We start from the raw sequence: 19,757 nt of genomic DNA on the forward strand, positions 1-19,757 counted from the left end.
CTAGACAAACTGTCTGCCTGGGGCTTGGATGGGTGGACTCTTCAATGGGTTAAAACTGGCTGGATGGCCGAGCCCAGAGAGTGGTGGTGAATGGGGCAAAGTCCCAACTGGCGGCCGGTCACTAGCGGTGTTCCCCAGGCTCAGTTCTGGGGCCGGTGCTGTTTAATTTCTTTATAGATGATCTAGATGTAGGGATTGAGTGCACCCTCAGCAAATTTGCAGATGACACCAAGCTGGGTGGGAGTGTCGATCTGCTGGAGGGTAGGAAGGCCCCTACAGAGGGATTTGGACAGGTTAGATAGATGGGCCGACACAATGGCATGAGGTTCAACAAGAACAAGTGCCGGGTCTTACACTTCGGCCACAACAACCCCATGCAGCGCTACAGGCTGGGGGGAAGAGTGGTTAGAAAGCGGCCTGGCGGAAAGAGACCTGGGGGTGCTGATCGCCAGCCAGCTAAACATGAGCCAGCAGTGTGCCCAGGTGGCCAAGAAGGCCAATGGCATCCTGGCCTCTATTAGGAATAGTGTAGCCAGCCAGTCTAGGGAAGTGATCGTCCCTCTCTACTCGGCACTGGTGAGGCCGCACCTTGAGTACTGTGTCCAGTTCTGGGCCTCGCACTTCAAGAAAGATGTTGAGGTGTTGGAGCGAGTCCAGAGGCGAGCGACCAAGCTGGTGAAGGGTCTGGAGGGTCTGACCTATGAGGAACGGCTGATGGAGCTGGGGTTGTTTAGCCTGGAGAAGAGGAGGCTCAGAGGTGACCTTATTGCAGTCTACAACTACCTGAAGGGAGGTTGTAGTGGAGTGGGAGTCGGCCTCTTCTCCCAGGCAACTAGCGATAGGACAAGAGGACACAGCCTCAAGCTTCGCCAGGGGAGGTTCAGGTTAGACATTAAGAAGAATTCTTCTCAGCAATGGTCATTAGCCATTGGAAGGGGCTGCCCAGGGAGGTGGTGGAGTCACCATCTCTGAATGTGTTTAAGAAAAGACTGGACATGGCACTTAGTGCCATGGTCTAGTTGACATGGGTGGTGTCAGGGCAATGGTTGGACTCGATGATCCCAGAGGTCTCTTCCAACCTGATTGATTCTGTGTGATTATGTAAAACATGGTGAAATATTTGGACCTACCCCCACCAAATTTTTTTTTTTTTTTTTTTTTGATTCTAGATAGAGATTGCTATGTTCCATATTAGTTTAGGGGGCTGGGAGAAGGGTGCTGTCATTGTGAAATAAGAGTGCCAGCACAAGTAGCTAGTTGAGAAGAACTGATTAGGAATAATTCCCTGCTCAGACAAGTCTGTATTTCAATGAAAGTTCAATGTGCTTATTTTAAGGAAATCTCTTATTATAGTGATAGTGGCAGTTCACAGTCTGCTGTGCTATGTTGAAGTGTTCATATAAATAGCGAAGGAAGTGATACCATGAATGGTTTTCTCCCCAGGTGCTGAAGAAGTCTTGCTGCTTGCTAGAAGGACTGACTTGAGGAGGATTTCCCTGGACATGCCAGATTTCACTGACATTATTCTGCAGATAGACAATATCAGACATGCAATTGCCATAGACTACGATCCTGTGGAAGGCTACATCTACTGGACTGATGATGATGTCCGGGCGATTCGTCGGGCCTACCTTGATGGCTCTGGAGCACAGACTCTGGTAACCACAGAAATCAACCATCCAGATGGTATTGCTGTGGATTGGGTGGCGAGGAACCTATACTGGACTGATACTGGAACAGACCGCATTGAAGTGACACGGTTGAATGGGACATCAAGAAAGATCCTTATCTCAGAAAACCTAGACGAACCTCGAGCAATAGTGCTCAACCCTATAATGGGGTAAGTTTTGTGTTTATTGATAGCCCTGTGATAGGTCTTGGGATCCAGTTTATGGTCTCCTGAAACTGAAAATCTGCAAATTGCATGTTGATGTGTGTATTATTTGTCATATGTTCTGGAAATAACTGGCTTTCCCTTGCTTCATCCCTTTAATACTGTGTATATAAAAGGTGTTTTCTAAATATATTGTTCTTCAGTGAACCTATATGTTGCGTGTTTGGTTGAATTTTCTTTGTGTCTTCAGTGTTACCATACCTATGAAAGAATTGGGTCACTGCACATTTTCAATAGTTCAATTTATTTTATGCTCAAACTTTATATTGTCATTGCTGATTACAGTTCGAGTTGGCTTGTTTGCTGCAGTTGGGGAAGCAGAAGTTAGTAAGTTCTTTCAAAGCGGGACAGATCTTGACACTTTTTGTCTTGCATGTTACATGCATTGACTATTTCCCCCCTCTTTTTTTTTTACAGCTACATATATTGGACGGACTGGGGTGAAAGTCCAAAGATAGAATGTGCTTATTTGGATGGTTCAGAAAGGCGAGTTCTGGTGAATACGTCCCTAGGTTGGCCTAATGGCTTGGCACTGGATCTTGAAAAAGACAAGCTTTACTGGGGAGATGCAAAAACAGATAAAATAGAGGTGAGTAACAGAGCCATACTTGGGTGCATTCTTAGAAAACAAGTGCTGTTCTCATGTGCCTCTTTATGTCTTGGATACATTTATCCATTTTTAGGAGTCTGTTTTTTCATTAATAGTAACATGATATTTAGCATAACAAGACATATTTGAGAAGAAAGGAGACACATTGATGTGGTTCAGAAAAATTTTGCAAGAAATGTTATGTCTATTGCTACAAGTATAATTTTATTGCTTGAAATCTCAGGTTTTACCTGAGGCTTTTGAAACAAATTGGGACACTCAGGTACAACCTCTTTAAAAGATGTTTTGGCTTGTCTGTGGTGCTTGGAACTAGCATGTAAAATTGGTGCATGCAAAAGACTTGATGCGAAGTTCGTGTACAGGAGAAGATGGATGTGGGGGCCCTAGAGAGCCATATTTCAGGACCTCAATGATTATGTGGTGTCCAGATGCCTGGACAAGAAGTAGTTTTTAATGTACTGCCTGCTTTGAAAACAATATAGGCATTCTACCTCTGGATTTGAGGAGGGGAAATCTCTTCACAATGTTGTATAAACATTTATGACAATATTTGGTATTTCTTATTTGTTGAAAGAATGTCTGATAGAGCATGGTGTGATACCCTTATGTTCCCCTTTCTTTGGGAAGAATTTTCTTAAAAATGCAAAAAAGTCATCTGTCTACCTATTGCTCAAACAGTAGACAAAGTTGGATGAATTATCCGCTCATTTGTTACGATGTGCTCCCAGGAGTAAGGTAGTGAAGTGTCTCTGGAGATTCACTGCTTTAGATTTAAAATATGGTCAAAGCAGGCATCTGTATTGGTCTAGTCATGGACATTGACAATTGCACTGGGGAGGCCCGAGATGTTTCAAGAGACATTCTCCTGAAGGAGAAGTGAAACAAGTCGTAGATACTGCTGCAGACAACTGAGTAGTTTAGCTCAGAGCAGAAGGTGATAAATTAAATAACTGAAAGAGTTAGAATGAAGGTTTTGAGCAAGGTTTTTTTGGGCTTCTGAGCATGTGTTCAGGAGATTCTGAGGTTTCAGTGAATTATTAACAACAGTATTCAACTGAGAGGAAATTTAGCAAATTGTTAGAGCTTGATAATGGTGTGATGTAGAAGGGCACATGGCTTTTGTGTAATCTAGGAATACTGATGAACAGCCACTGTATACATTTGTTGTGGATGTGTTCATGGAGTTGCTGAAGAACTGTATGTAGTAGCGGCCTTGCTTGCATGAGTGTGTCCATTTAATTTGAGACAGCTGAGAATATGGATAGAGAATATGGATACAGCCAGATGTTGTGAAGAAGTGTCAAAAAGTTTCTTAAGATCCTGTTGTGTTCCTCACCACTCTCAATGCTTAGTTTCTAAATAAAATAGTTGTTTAAGAAGTGCATCATCTGGTTACTGGCCACTTGTGCTCACATTTCTAAGAAGGAAAAATTGGATTTTGAACCTCAATCTAAAGTTGTTGTAGTAGGTTATGATTAACCCGAGGGCTCGGATGACAGCATGAGACGTGACCTGAGATGAGGCAAATTCAAAAATTCCTACTCTGTTATCATTAGAATATTAGATTTTTCAGCCAGACAGATGTTCCTTTTTAATGTTTTGTTAAGCTCCAGGTGATGCACATAGGTCCCTTGACCTGGTTGTGGTATGTTCTTAGTGTGAAGTAGTTGGTTATCTTCCACAAAAATGTCGAAAGAACAGTTTGAAAATGAAAGGTGCTAAATAGTTAGCTCCGAGTATTTTAATTTGAAAGGGAATTCTCCAGGGAATTTGAATTAGATTCAAAGTAAGACGAGGGGTATAACTAGCTAATTGAAATCAATTCATAAAAGCAATTATCAAACCAAAATGTGAGAGTAAAGACCCAAAAAAGAGTTTTTTCTCTTTAAAGCAATAATTTCAAATTTTCTTCCTATGGTGTAATGTAGTTTGCTGAAGTCGTCTTTTGACTATACTGTTACAACAGTCTATTTCTGTACCAATACCTAAGAAAAGCAATATAGAAATTTTTCGCATGGTCATGGCCTGTGAAGTCGATTGAGTTTTCATGTTGTTTGGGGGAGTAGCATATGCAGCACTTTTAGATAAATAAATTTTGAGGAATGACTGTGCTCTCTTAAAGGTTTTGCCTTCAGGAAGAGAGGAAGCAAGACTGCTAGCTCCAGAAACGTAACTTCGGTGTTTGCAGTTGCCAAGGACTGGGCTTAATGACTTGTCAGAAAGGTCCTGTCCCCCCTTCCCTTTCAGCCTGCACGACAGGGAACTTTCCAGATGCCACCTTTTATAGCTGGGACCGTAGTTGTGCAATGCATTTCGTGGGTTTAAGCAGTCTGTTTAGCCTGTCTCACTTCGTTGTAAGGCAGCAAAGCCAGTGATACTGTTTGGTTTGGCATCAAAGTTCAGGAAAATCAGAGAAGCCAAAGTAAGGGCTTTATATTCTCTCAGTTTTCTTTTGCTTATTATACTTACTTTTTGTGGTTCTCTTCTATTTGCAAAAATAGAGAGAAAAGGGTGGTACACTTGCTTTTGCAAACAGGATATTCTTTATGTGAAGTGGTAAATATCTGTAGATACATTGGTTCCTATATACTGTGCAACCCTGTTTTAATTGTTTAGCGCAAAGAGTGAAATCTCCGTGCTCCTAGCAATGGATTCCACATTTCCTTATATTAAAACAGGTGTAAATATTCTCATTTTAAGTCTTCCTCTCCATCCCCTTTTTTTTCTTTTTGCTCTTTTTCTCTTTATGCTTGGAGTTTACTTTCGTTAACTGTCACAAACAGACCCCTTCTGAGGCTGTATTTGCAAATACCTGAATAGGCCCATTTAGGATATGATGGGGAAAAAAAAATCATGTGTGTTTGTCCACAGTTCTGAACTGTGCTGTGAAGGGGTCTGTTGTGGTCCGTTCTGGACTGGCACAAGTTAAAACAGCACTAGCATGTTATCAGTAGAAGTGGATGTTAGATGTCTGTTGCAGAGCTTCCAGTAGAAAACAAATTTTCAGTTCCCGTTTTGGAAGACATGCCAGACATGTTTGTATATTCTGCTCACTTGGGAAAGAGTTGTGTGACTTAACCAGTCACTTAGCTCACATACTGGCCACTTTGAGATTGGTCTAATAGAGCTTCTTTTCATTAATACTTCTCTACAAGATGAAAAAAGTGTGCTAACGAAATATTTTAGAATAGAAGCAAATTGATCCAATGGATTGTATTTCACATTTATTGCTCATCTTGTTGTCTTTGTAACCTAACAGTCCTTTCGTGCAAGATTTCTGTGTTAGAGAAGTTCTGCCAATACCCTAGATTTTCCCAGTAAGCCATAGCTTGTGCTACTCTGCTGGCCCCAGTACATGTGAAACTTCACTGTATGGTGGTGAGGTGGGGCATTTCCGCTTTTACTTGCTGTTGAAGTTATTCAACATAAACTCATTCTCTCATGCATGTGTTCTGTTGCCAAGAGCATGCCATTTAAGTGGCTTGCCAATGCAGCTGGTGTCGCGGTGATTTGTTCTGCATGTGTATGTATGTCTGTTGCATCCACAGCTTGTCAGAAACAAAAACCAGCTGACTGCAAGTTCAGGATACGCATTTATATTTTATTCTATAGTTGACCTAGCTGAGTATTAGAATTTTTCTTTTTCCTGGTAAGCACCTAAAACTACCTTGAAGCATGTTACTGGATAAATTTAGTTTATGTTAACACCTAAAACCATCATAGGTGGGACAGTAGATAGTAAACTATAACTCTATTTTGTAACTCATTAGGTAGCAAAAAAAAAAGTTGATGAAGTTTTAAGTGGTTTACTCTGTTGCTACAGTGCAAGGAAAGAGTTCTTGCTAAAATGACATTCAGATTTATGTTGAGCGCTCCTGAAGGAGGAAGACTTTAACCAACTGGAGGGCCCCTAACTGTTTCAGAAAGTGGCACTCTGCAGCTGCAGCACTCTGCTGCAGAAGGCAAAGAAGGTGGCATGAGGATCACTGCGTGCTGCCTTGTATGTGCTGAAGATGGGAGACCAAAGAGCTGTGAGGTGGTAATGGAGAGGGACAGTGGCTGGGCCAGTATATTGCTTTGCATTGGAATAGTTGGCTCTTAAGGTGCATCCTCTGCTCCCATGGTCTTCTTTTCAGAGCAATTAGTTTGTCTTGTGCTGTCACTTGGCAGTTTTCTCATCTGAAAACTGCAGTCCCAGATTTCTTGAAGGAACTGGAAATTTTCCAGAGACCAAAGATGTGCGAAAGGCATAAGGTAAAGGAGAAAATTCCCATCTCCACCTTTTTCTTCTATCCATCGACTTTGACCTGCCTCAAAATGTCCCAGGTCACTGTGTAGAAATTGCAAAACAGAATAAACTGCTTGGTATTCTGCCCTGGTTTCTGGTATTTTAGATCTGCAGGGAGTCATCTTACTCTCCCTTGGAAGGCCTGTTCATATACGAAGTTCTTAAACAGTGACTGAACTTTGTACAGCTTGGAAATTTGATAAGCTGAAGACATCTGTCCTATTTTTGCTGGACCTTGCATTTGAAATGTACTGTAAATGTCTCTGGTTTGGTTTTTTTGTTTGTTTATTTTGCGGGTAGTTTTGTTTGGTTTTGGTAACTCAGTTTGACATTACTTTTGGGTGTGCTCTTCCACAATTAGAAAAGAAACGCTGCAGAGCTGTTGAGAGTACCAAGCAGTGTCCTATACCAGGAGAATATGTACTTATTTGTGCGTGTAAAACTTCACGGGGTGAAAACAGCGGTTATCCTTTCCTGGCAAAAACCCTTTCCTAACCTTCCCATCTGCAGCATTCAGCTGCAACACAAAGGGCCCAGTCACTTCACAAGCAGTTTACATCCTGAAGAAACCATTTGGCAAGGCTTGTCAAAATTTTGTGTGACAGGAGCCTATGGGGCTTTCGCTGCAAATTTGGCACCCTGTGGTAACATTGTTCCCATTTTTTATTTTTTTTTTTTAATTAGTTTGGCAAAGTGTATGGCAAGGAAAAATATATAGCAAATTTTGAGTTGCATCTCTCAGAATCGTGTGTTTGTACGTGTGGCTTCAGCTACGAGTAAGGGGCATGGATTAATCCAACTGAACTCTAGGTTTTACTGACAGAGAAGAGATACTTTCAAGGAACAAACAACAGATTAATGAGGATTACAGGGTTCCAGCAGAGAGAGAAGCAAAGACCCAGTGGCATCCACGTGTAGAGTTTCCTAATTCTCCTTAAAAACAATTTTGTGGTTAGCCAAGTTTTTCCATGTATTATTTCTTCAGCATTTGCTTAAAGTGCCTAAGGTATAATTGCAGAACGAGCAATTACTGAATTCTCAGGTGCCTGTTGTTATATATACATTTTACTTAAGTGTGTGCAATATTCTTGGAATAAATGTTATGCAGACTATCCCTTCTGGCCAGCTTCTCTTCGTCCCCGCCCCTTCCCCTCTATTGACAAATGTCCTTCATTCGTCTTTGCAATAGACTCATAGTTATGTACGGTAATTCTTTGCAAGTTTGTAGGGTGTTTAAAGTGTAAGTCAGCAGCAGTGGAGTTCACTGAAAAAATTTTCGAAGGTAGCATTTATGTGTGCTGTCCTTGAAATTTAAGGAAACAATCTTTATAATTAGTTTGTTGTTGATTACATTCTGCATAAATAGTGTAAAATGGCATTTGGAACAATTTGCTACTTAAATGGGAATAGACTTTGCAGAAGTCAATTGTACTGGGGAGGTAAGTTAACAACTAAACTAATTTAAGGCTGCGTTTTCTAAACAAGTCTGAGTATACTTCACATATTATACTTTGTTTTCTAGTTGTTTGTCCTAAAAAAATGCAATATTTGATTTATACATGAGACATTTTCTCATAACTGATACATTTTTTTGTGTGTGTTTCTTTGCATTAACATTTTTCACCCAAGGATTAAAAAGGCTGTGTAGTGTAATAAACTACTTGGGAGATATTCTCAACTGATTTATTGAAAGAGGCAAATCTCATAGAGAGAGCAACTAATTTAAACTTATTGCCACATGCTAATTAGATATAAAAACCTCAAAGCATCAATATGAGTGTATTTCAGAAGACCTAGTTTATATTTATATTAATGTAAATAATCCCAACACTGCATATTTGTATTAATACATGAGGACAGAAAAGTGAAATGGATATAGAAATAAGAAATACAGGATCTCTTTGGTTTAAAGAAGAGATATCAGTCTAAGTAGACAGCTGCAGTAATAAAATCACTTAAATTGGTGATAGTGAGAGAGCCTTAATTTCAGGGTTTTTTTGGAACTTCTCACTGACATTTGATTTGATTTAGAACTGTGGCAGAGAAATGTCAGCTAATGTAATTGTTAGAAATAAGTTATTAGTTGAAGCTTATACTGTGGTCCCTAGATGAAGCCTAAGCCTGTATAGCGTATAGCACTATAGCCTGTACTTTTTGCTTCTGATACATTGGTAAATTATATCCTTTCTAGATGCAAGTGCTACATACTTAAAGAGATACGTATCCTATTATGTTGACATATAATATGTTAATATTGAATAGCACATGTCAGAACTGGGCTAGCGAACTTTATATACAGCCCTGCTGTTAGTATAGCTGTATTCAGCAGCATATTCCTGCAACCTGGGCTGCTCCTTTGAGTGCTGCCATTAGTGCCACTTCTAGTTTTCCTGTTTGCAGTTGCTCTTCTGCCTGGGGTTAAGCTATGTTGTTGGGGGAGTGACATGTGCACATGTTTGTGGCCATTGGGTGTGTTTTTTTGTTGGAGGTTGTGTATGTGGTTTCTAAGCGTTTTATACCACTATGTTTTTATTAGTTTTAAATAGCTGTTAGGCCTCTGGATTGCTGTGTGTTTTGCTTGAAGAACCAGCAAGCACGAATGCTGTTGTAGTGGGAGGAGGTTTTTTGTTTTACTTGAAGGGAGCTGCTCAGCAAAGATTATCGCGTGAGAGCTATATTTGTAGCATTGTCCAAAGATCTGGCATATAACTGTTAAGGTTCTGAAGGGGAATAATCTATACCAGTGAGCTTGGGACCAAATTTGTACCAGCAGCCAGATAGTAATTGTAGAATGGATAGGAGGAGTCATTTGGAGGAGGGACTATCTTAAAATGTTGCAGGGTTCTGGCAGTTCTTGGACATTTTTTTTCTGGGAGGGAAGAGAGCTGTATCTTTGCCTTCAGTGCTTTAATGATGACAATTATAAATATCTGTGAAGAGTTGCATAAAGAATAAAACAGATTATTGCCAATTCTACAAAATGATATAAAGCCTGACAGGGCTCCTTCAGTGAAAAGGGGGTGTGCACCTTTAGGAAGAAGAAGAAAACCTGGCAGCTAGGGGAAGAGGGTCTTTTATTCCCTCCTCTTCCGGAATCACCACTGTCTCATCTGCCTGTTGGCTTTGTTCTGCTTGTATCATCAGACTCATCTGGAGTCAAGAATCAGCACTCAGTTCAGACTGACAGGGATGTTAGTGGAGTCTCAACTTCCTCTGCTGAAAGAATTGAGAGTTTTCTGCTCAAGCATATTTGCAATGATCTTTCTTAACTAGTTTGCTACTGTAGAAATGATGTTGCAATTGGTCCAGCCTGTACACACCAGCCCATAGTGGGGAACAGAGACTGCTGAGATGAGATACAGTGATCTGTAATGTTCAGCAGGTCAGACCGCTGAGTGATTTCAGATCCTAACGGATTCTTATGAATTTAAATTCTTCTGGCTCTGTTCCATGTTTCTAAACTCTGAACTCTGGTTTGGGATTGCCTATATGAGACTACCTCTTTCTGGAACACAGAAATATAGCCAGCCTCTACCTGCTAACACACAATGTCCGTATCCTGTTTAGGAGCACAGAGCCTTCTAGCTCCACTCTTCTAATTACAAGATCAAGTTGTCTATATTTTGCTTACTGCTTAATTAGGAATTTCAATATGTTACTTTATACCTTGCACCAGATAAGCTTTATTTACTTTTAAGAGGAATGTTACCAAGTGTGGGAGCTGCTCTAGAAAGTCAGATCCAGGTTCACAAGGTGAGATGCTTTAGCTGTTCAGAACGTGTGTCGCACCTTTCTGCTCTAAGCTATGTAGTAAGGAAGTGTTCACAGAGCAGAGAGAGTCATTGACTGAATGGAAGAAGATAAACTTATCAAGGGGAATTCCTTCCTGTCACTTTTCAGCATTCTGAGTTAGCTCCCAGGTGAACTTGTACCTGAGCCCTGAGCAAGAGGAAGGTATGACAGTGTTGAAGAGTGTTTGGTATAAGGGACACATCCAAACTTTGGCCAATTCCATCCTGTATTCAGTAGCGCTCCTGGAGATACATATGATTTTCCATTCTTCAGCAGTCTTGAGTAAAACTTTTTCTGCTGTTCTGGATGGGATGGGATGGGGAGTGCCTCTGCAGGTGGATGATGACCTAGCCTCATTTAGTCTTGTCTTTATCACCTTTTGGCTGAAATGCAGCAGCCCAGTAGACAGGGGTGTGGAGGCTGCAGTCCTCAAGGCAAACGTCCTGGACCAAAACCATTGTACCATGTCTCCTCAGCAGCATGTGGTGCCATGAGCACATTCTTAGTTCTTTAAGCTGAGATTTGCCAGATAACTTCAAATCAAATTCAAGGCTCCAGTTCTTTTCGTCATGGTCTAGACCATGCATATGGAAAAGGCAGCTACGCATCTGAAGTGAAGAGTGCTGTCTGGGGTACTGTTGAGCATAAAATGGTTTTCCACAATACAGGCGAATCTTTTCTGTAGTAAAGAGGATTTTTTCTTAAGGCTTGTGCTGAGGTACTGGATTAACCTCCCCTCCTCCCCCTTTTTCCCAATTTCCAGTAACTAAAAAACATCAAAAAGTTCAGTACCCTCTGTTCCAAGTGCAAGGTTCATATTAGTTGACCTTGCCTTCAGCATCGTAAATAACCAGAAATGTTCATCTGTAAAGAAGTAGAGCAAAACCAGCCTTGCAGCAAAACCCCATTGCGTGGAAGCAGTTGCAGCACGGGCTTCTTGTCCCAAGTAGCGGATACAGGAGATGATGCGACCTGTGTTAGTCATACCACTTAATGCACTAGTAGAAAACTCTCAAATAATGTTTTGATTGAATGACCTTCTATAGGGTGCTCTTGATCAGGGATTCTCCCAAACTTTTAAATGCACAGCTTGATACTGTGTCCATTAGCTTCAAAGTGAAAAATCCACAAATATTGGCAGCTGCCAGTTTAAATACTCCTTTTAGTCTTTCCACAGTGGAATCTGTACCAGTATTAACTTATTTTCATCTACAACTATTTATGATTTATTAGGGTTGCTGTATAGTCATAAAGACCTCTAAATGTTGTCAATTTTCCAGGGACTCTGTTGGTTTGTACTACTTTTTTTAAAGGGATGACTTATAAAACAACCAACTGACAGACAGCTTCTAAATTTGATCTTTGTGGAGTGCTCAGGAATTACTTCTGTATGTGCAGCTTTTGCTATATTTATCAAGAGGAAATCCTGAGGATGTATTAAACTACAAAGTTGAAGAATTATTTGAGTTTTACGTGCTTGAGGCTCTCCTTTCTCCCTGAAGAATTATTTTAGGCTGTCTGATATCAAATCACCCTTTTCCGCTTGCTAGGGAGAGAACTCTGCTTTACTTCCCTTGCTGGGATCAACTTCCTGTATTTAAAAGAGGGGTTTTGTATTTAGCAGTATGGTGGCTTCTGTACTCATGAAGTGTGGAAATGAGCCCCCCTTTATGAGAACCTGATGTCTTTTCTGGCATAGAATAAGTACGTGTTATTCCAGTTGCTGAGAAAAAGGTGACTTCTATGGAAGTTGGAGTAACTTGGAGCTTCTTTGTCAGACAAGCAGGTAGGATAGTTAAGAGAGTTTTTAACGTAGTAACCTTCTCAAAGTTTCTTGCTGTATTGTTTGCCAATAGCTATGAGGAATTTTCTTTAAATACTATTCCCCTTTTTGCTTTTGTTTTCCTATTTGATCCTGTTCTCTTCCAAGAATAATACTGAGCTGTGCCATACAGCTTAACTCTGACCTAGAGCGAAGGTGATTTGTGCTGCCCAGGAGCTGTGACCCCATGAATATTGTCTTGTAGCAGTGTTGAGAGAGACGTGTTTCTCCAATACTTTGGGGATAGTTGTGTCAATATGCACAGCGTACCCTATCAGGTAGGTTAGTTTGTTACTGTAGTTTGGGAACTAACTTTTCACTGGGAAAAAGTCCTTCCCCTGCTTTTGTTTTCCTATTGCTGTTTTGGAAGGAAAGTATTGGAGATATTTGACCTTTCAGTGTCTGGAACTCTCCTCGTATGTAATCCTTTGAATCCACTGGGGAGGACACCGCACTCTTCTTGGTGTTTAGTGACGTTAGGTGTGAGGTTTTCCAATAACGAATACAGAATTTTGTGCCACAGACACAAATTCTAGCTGCCTTCTATTTCAGCTTTGTTGGATTTTTTTAAGGGTTCTGCATTAGTGATGGTATTTCACAGCACCACAGAAGATAATGTTGGAAAGCACCAGCTGGATTGTCCTGAGCAGCGCTGGGAGGGCAGCTGGTGGTACCACGCGTGCCTATCGGCAGAAATTTCTGCAACCTTGGTTGTGAAACATGTGAACCTGGATGCTGTCAGAAACAGGAGACCTGACATGATGAGCTGGCCTGGTGGGGTTCCCATGTTTCTGAAGAACACACACTGAAAATAGAGCTGTAAAACTTGCTTTTCATGCCATGTCTTATTAGTGAAATTTTGAAAGCTGTCAGTACCGTTTATATACTTGTATCATCTGGCCCTAACGAGAAAGAAATCTAACAGACATACATGACAGCCACCACCAGTCTACCCTACTTCTCCCAAGATTGCCTGCAACAGTGGGAAATCTTTCTGATAAATGTTGGTAGTGTAGATGAGACCAAAGGTTTTTGTGTCTGTTTAGCCTTTCTAAAAATTCTTCAGTGCACTGATGGGATAGCAGTCACTCAAAGGAAGACTTCCTTTGCTTGGCTTGATTGACCAGAGTCATTCTGTGGGAAAGGATGCTAACTTATTCTAAACTGAAGGTGACCCTTGCCTTTTTATGAGCAATAAAGACATAATAGAGGCCCAGTTAGGGTTCAGTGGAACCCCCACAGCCATCTGCACACTTCATTGGCAGAAGTGGCTTTCACTTGAACTTGCATTTGACAAGTGTTTTCTGTCTCCTGCTCATTCAGAAGGGTCCTTCAAAGCCAAGTAATTGAAATGCTCTCACCCCTCACTCCTTTTCCTCATTTCCCTAGACTTGCTTAAATTGCAGGGCAACTGGTATTCAGTGTTAATGAGTAAAAATGAATGCGCTTCCAAAGCTCACACTTTTTTCCTTCCCATAGGGAAGTTTCTAAAAAACCCACCTCTTTTCCACACTCTCCAGCGGCAGCAGCTTTATAAAGGAAAAGTTAGGAAAAAAAGTGTTTCTGTTACATTGCTGTTTTTCGCTCTCTTTCTCCCCTTCCTTTTTTTTTTTTTTTTTTTTTTTCTGTCGGGCTGGACTTTTTGAAATGAAACACAAATCAGGTCTCTGGAATAAAAGGTTGTGAGTATGCCTTGTGGCATTTGGAATGAGACTATTCACTGCCTGAATGACTATAAATAGAAAGCAAGGAGCTGCGTATTTCTCAGTTCAGACTCCCTGCAAAGAAGCGCCCTTCCCAGTTAAAGGGTGACTTTTTGAAAGAAACCTTGTTCCTTGTGCTGAGTTGAATTGCTCCAGGAATTCTTCTCCTTGCAGCTTGCATAAAAAGGCGTTAATCTCTAATTTATTTCTCCTTTTAAAAGGCGGTATCGTCCCTCATAAATATATATTCTTAGCCATGTCGCCAGATATGCCCGTGTTGTCTGTACAGAGTTGCATGTAAAAAATTTCTGAGCGCAGAACAAACATTGTTCTCAGCAATTTTTGTGCCTGAAAGCTTTCTTTTTGGCTTTAGGCCAGCTGTCGGCTCCCTTTTTATCTGGTATTCATTCTTCAGTGAGAAGGCTAAATTAGCAGCACTCAGGTTTTCGGGGGCGGGAGTTTTTTAGGGATTGAGGAACAGAATAGGAATTGTGATTGATTTTTATACTAAAAGATTTGATTCTCCCAACATGCTTGTGATGTTGCCGACAGTAAGAACCCCAATAGCTTACTGTTGCAGTTCTGCAGACAATTTGTTTGGCTGATTTGGCTGTTAAAAATGCTCATAAATCTCCTGTGTTGTGCAGTTATGCAAATCTAGTGCAATCATTTTTCTTCTGCCTCCCCTTTTCAGAAGGACTGTAGTATTAAAGAAAGCAGCATAGTAGATGGGAGAAAAATGTTTGACGGGTTTGTGAGTTGGCAATGTTAAAGATCCTAGCACTTGAGCTGTTGGTTTGGCTTTTTTCTCTTTTTTTTTTTCCCATTTTTTTTTCTTTTATTTTCCCTTTTTTTTTTTCTTTTTTCCCTCTCCCCTTTTCTTCCCCCTGCTTCCCCTGTTTCCCTCCTCCACAGTGGTGTTTTGTGCGGTGTTATTTTGAAAGCTGCTTCTAATTTTCTCCTCAGACTTTTTGTTTTACATTTTTTTTCTGCCTTCAAAAAACTAGCAAGGGCAACCTTCTTCACAGAGTCTTCTTTTCCCTGTTCATAGTTTTTAAAGAGTGGGTCTATAGATTCCTTGCATTGCTGTTTCTGTTACTCATGGATTCCTAGTTGTGTGGGTTGTTGGTTTTTTGTTTGTTTTTTTTTAACAGAGGAATTAAAAGGTTGACAAATACCCACCTTATTTTTTAAAACTTAGCCTGTGCATGGTTTGCAGTGTTTTTTTGCATTAGTGCTAATGTAAAAATGAAAGCAACAGCAAATGGACAGGAAATGAAGGGAGTAATATGAGGTTGCTGTTCATATTTCTAATAAAAGGGGGAAAAAGCAGAAAAAGAAACGTGCTCTTCAGTAAGCCCAGGAAAGCCGATTTTAACAGGTTGCCAAGCAGGCTAAGGAGAGAAGAGATTCTATAATATTTAATTTCTTTGTAGTTTTCTAAATTGTAATTTTCTTAGCTTAAAGCTGACAGTCAGTGTCGCTCTTAATAGGATTTTTCATAGCTGGACACATAAATAAGAAACTTTTATAGAGAAATACATTCAAGTTGGTAATTTCCTTCTCTTGGTGCCAACTATCGGGACACCTTGATTATCCTTGTCATTTACTCTTTGTCTTTGTGCTGATTTCTCTCTGGGGTGCTGTATGTTTTCCTTGTCACCTTTTATTGTGTGACTGACTTCACCTGCGATGGGCCCCTGCTGTCCTTTCGCATTTGCAGGTAGCGTAGGTATTTCTGTCACCTTTTCCCTTTCCCTCAGGAGCCTCTTGTGAGCCATTATATGAACACATTGGGCTCTTTTTCATCTTGCCTTGCCTACAGTGACTTGTCCAATATTTAAAGCCGCTTTGTAGGTGTCACCTACCATCCACTCACAGCTGTAAAATATGGCTGCTACTATTCCCATCTTAGCTTATGTTTTTACAGTAATTTTTTTCCTGCCTCTTAATTTGAAGTGACTTTGCTTCGTGGGATGCTTTACCTTTATAAATATCCTTGAGCAGAGCTCTTAGTTTAGAAAGACAAGTGATTGCTCAGATTGTATTTTGCCAGTTATTCATCTGAGTTGCCTTTGAGTTCTTCACTTGATTTCAAGTTACTTTCTGGCTAAAAAAAACACATGCAGTTTTTCTTAGATCAAATATTGCATTGGCTTATTTTTAATTATGTTGCCCACTAGTTCATGATTATATGAAATTTTGGATCATGTGCTTTTTTAAGTTATCAGTAAGATCTTTTTATATAGAGTGTTTCTCTATATATAATATGTATATTTAATAATTATATATGTATATCCTGTTGAAAAGTAAATATTACTATTTGTAGAATGGATGGCAAGCACAGAGTGCACCTTCTTCTAGCTATGGCTCTGGTTTTATTCCTTGTTAAAATATCAAACATTTTTGGCAAATTTAGGCAAGAAGAAGCCTTTCCAGTAAGGACATCATTAGAATCTAGGTAGTTGCATCTAACATAAAACTCACCTCCTTTCTGTCATATGTATTATTAACATTTTAGTCTTATTTTCAGTGACTGAAAACCACATTGTTCTCACCCAGCAGGTAAAGCACAGGAGAGCCCCCTCTGCTTTAGAAACCACTAGTCGTGAAAGCTGTGTCCTTGGCGAGCAGGCAGGTGAGATCTGTCTCTAGGAGAGCAGAACTGTTTTTTGTTTCCCTCTCCTGGGTTTTCTCCTTATCAATCTGGTTAAAACAGCAAGGTTGTAGACCCAGTTACCCATTTCTATCATGAGTCCTTCTGGTTAGCCTCAGGCAGTTAGCATAGATCTACGTGAGGAAAGTCCCCATTCAAACCCCTTGTCTCTTGAAAACTTCTCAGAATGGATCTTCGATTTATCAGATAATCCGTAAGAATTAACAAACTCAGTGCACCAATTTCACCAATGCCTATGGTGAAGGATCTGGTTCTGGTTTGAGGCCTCCTTGCCCTTACTCGGATAGCAATACGGAGGGTTTTACAAATTGTGCTCAAGAGTGTGGATAGTCATTCTTTTAGTTTACCTCCTCCCGTTGCTCTCTGATCTTATCGTGTGGGGTTTTCCTAACCCAGAAGCAGTGGATGTTTAAGTCTCATCCAAATTCTGTGCTATCTGTGAACAATAATAGCTTTGTAATTGCCTTTTCCCGTGATGTAGCATATAAATAAAAACATTGCTTTTACTGAATTCTTCTGTATGTTCCCTTTGTTTTTAATTACTTTACTTTTCTTCAGTCTAACATCACGACGTAGCATTATCGTTAACTCTCACGGCTCAGGGCTCCAGCTTGCATGCCTGCAGGAGTCAGAAGATTTCTGTGTCTCATGTGTAACTGAGAAGACCTGTTCACCGTGGCCACATCTGGAGGCATGGCCCTGGATCGGTGGTCTGAGGTGATGCAGAAAATCCTTTCCTAATCGGTACTTGGTGTGCCTACTTATGGTCATAAGGATCTGGGGTTAAGAAGGAATATTCTCTAGAATATTCTCTAGAACTTGCTGTCCAGCCTGATTTATGATCCTCTTACTCTTACCATTGTATAGAAGTGGGAGCCATGCGTCTTTGTGACAATATTGGTGTCATCCACTTTGCCTGTGGCATGCTGATTAGTCATGTTCAGTGCAACTAGAGGGAGCTCAGTGTGGAGAAACGTGTATGAATTTAAGTGGACCCTGTTTTCTTAAGTGGTTTTGAGACTGAAGTCTATGAACCATTTAACGAGTTGGTGATTTTAGGGGAGGAGATGTTGTTTCTTTCTTGGAAGGCAAAGCAGTTATGTTTCTTTTGGCGAAAACAGTTCTCTGCTTTCCACTGATAGATGGTGTCATCATATAGCAGCACAGGATAATCTACAGATTTCATAGAATTCATAGAATGGTTTGGGTTGGAAGGGACCTTAAAGATCATCTAGTTCCAACCCCCCTGCCACAGACAGGGACAACCTTTCCAATCGACCAGGTTGCTCAAAGCCCCATCCAATCTGGCCTTAAACACTGCCAGGTAGGGGGCATCCACAACTTCTCTGGGCAGCCTGTTCCAGTGTCTCACCACCCTCTTAGACAGGCATAAAAACCCTGTCTTAAGTAGCCCAACCCCTGAAATACTCCCTGTTCTTTTATTTCTGAACACTGGATTTGCCGGTGCAGATTCATACTCACTGGAAATAATACAACTACCCAAGTCCGTTGTCAGAACAGAATATTCATGGGTGGCATATTATTAAATCAAATTAATAAAAATGCTTAAAGAGAAGCTGCAACCAGCAGCTGAATGTAGAGTCGGTACTACGTGCGTGTAGCAACATGAAGCAGGACCTGGACTGAAAGCAGAGAAATGCGTGTCTTTGTTAAAGTGTAAGTGAAATATTTGTCATGAGCATTAAAAAGGAATTGCTTGGGTTTGGTTGCACAGCTCCCACAAAAATAATGTCAACTTAAGCAAATTTTTGACACCCAACTTGTCGCTACCTGTGACAGCTTGTGTAGAAATCACTGCAGCTGGGAAATCTCGTGCCTGTGAATTTATGCTTAGATTGGAAGTTACTCCTGAAGACTGTGCTGTGCTTCAGAGATAGCATTTGTGCTAGTCCATAGTGATACAAGAAATGTACTTCGCCCTGCTGAACTCCAACTCTAAAATAGCAAGGCCCAGCCTAAGGTGTGATATTACCTTAGTGATTCAGAAATGTTGGGCGCAAGAAGAATGAGCGATTAATGCCAGGTTCCACAGGGAATCTGGGAGGTGACAGAGGTCAGAACCAGGGTGTTCTGAAGATTATTCCCAAGTAGTAATTACAAAACTCCTGGGTTTGTTGGTTTGGTTTTGTTTTTTTTTTAAAGGCTGGTTGCATTGTGATGGCCCTGCAGAAGTTTAATAAGGCCCAGCCTTGGGTTTGCTCCCCTAGGGAGATACTGTATTTTACAGTGACTTTTCAAGAGCATCCTGTGAGGCAGTGAAACTAAGTATTTTCCATTTAGAGAAGGATTAAACTTTGTCCCACCCACTTCTAGAAAGTTGAAGAGCTCTTATAGGTAGGGAACATCATTGCCCTTCACGTTACAGATGATTAAATGGAGACATGTTCCAGTTAAGTGGAGGCGGTTAGATCTGGGACTCAGGCCAGGTCTAAGAGTTGGGAGGGTTAGGAGTGTGGAAGAAGTCATGCCCCTCAGCCTAATCTAGAGCTGGGAAGGTTCATTTGCTCAGCATGCTTATGTCATCCAGAGAGCACCAGCACTCCTTCCTTCAGTATGGAGATGTTCCTCTGCTAGCGTGTGTTTCTAGCAGAGTTGTACTGGGGAAATATTCCAGCATAAAGTAGATCCCCAGGGACAAAAGTAGGGTCGTACTTGTACTGACTAGCTGCAAGGCCTTGAGTTGGGTGTTTCAGTATCATATGTCCCTGCAGTGGAGGAAGGTTAGTGCTTTCCAGCTTGTTGAAGCCTTACTAATTTAAGGTTTGTGAAATGCTACATAAATGTAAACTTACTGATGCCAGGAAATGGGGAGATTGTTGCAGAGTGCCACTGCCTCTCCTTTGGCCTCTGCTCTTTCTTCCCTATGGTTTGTCTTACGGTTTTAATGTTCTGATCTCGTGAATTGACTTTGAGGATTCAGTAGGAGACCAAATGTCAAAATTCTTCTTGG

General features: G+C 40.8%; 1 protein-coding gene across 1 annotated transcript in view; it reads left to right on the plus strand.

The window, feature by feature from the left end:
- LRP5 (LDL receptor related protein 5) overlaps positions 1-19,757 on the plus strand; it is a 181,308-nt gene that overhangs the window by 86,592 nt on the left and 74,959 nt on the right. The window contains 2 exon segments of the mRNA XM_068398233.1: positions 1,444-1,840; positions 2,312-2,483. Coding sequence (XP_068254334.1) covers positions 1,444-1,840; positions 2,312-2,483 — 569 coding nt within the window.

The sequence above is a fragment of the Nyctibius grandis genome, chromosome 4 (assembly GCF_013368605.1).
Source record: "Nyctibius grandis isolate bNycGra1 chromosome 4, bNycGra1.pri, whole genome shotgun sequence".
NCBI classification, from domain to species: Eukaryota; Metazoa; Chordata; class Aves; order Nyctibiiformes; family Nyctibiidae; genus Nyctibius; species Nyctibius grandis.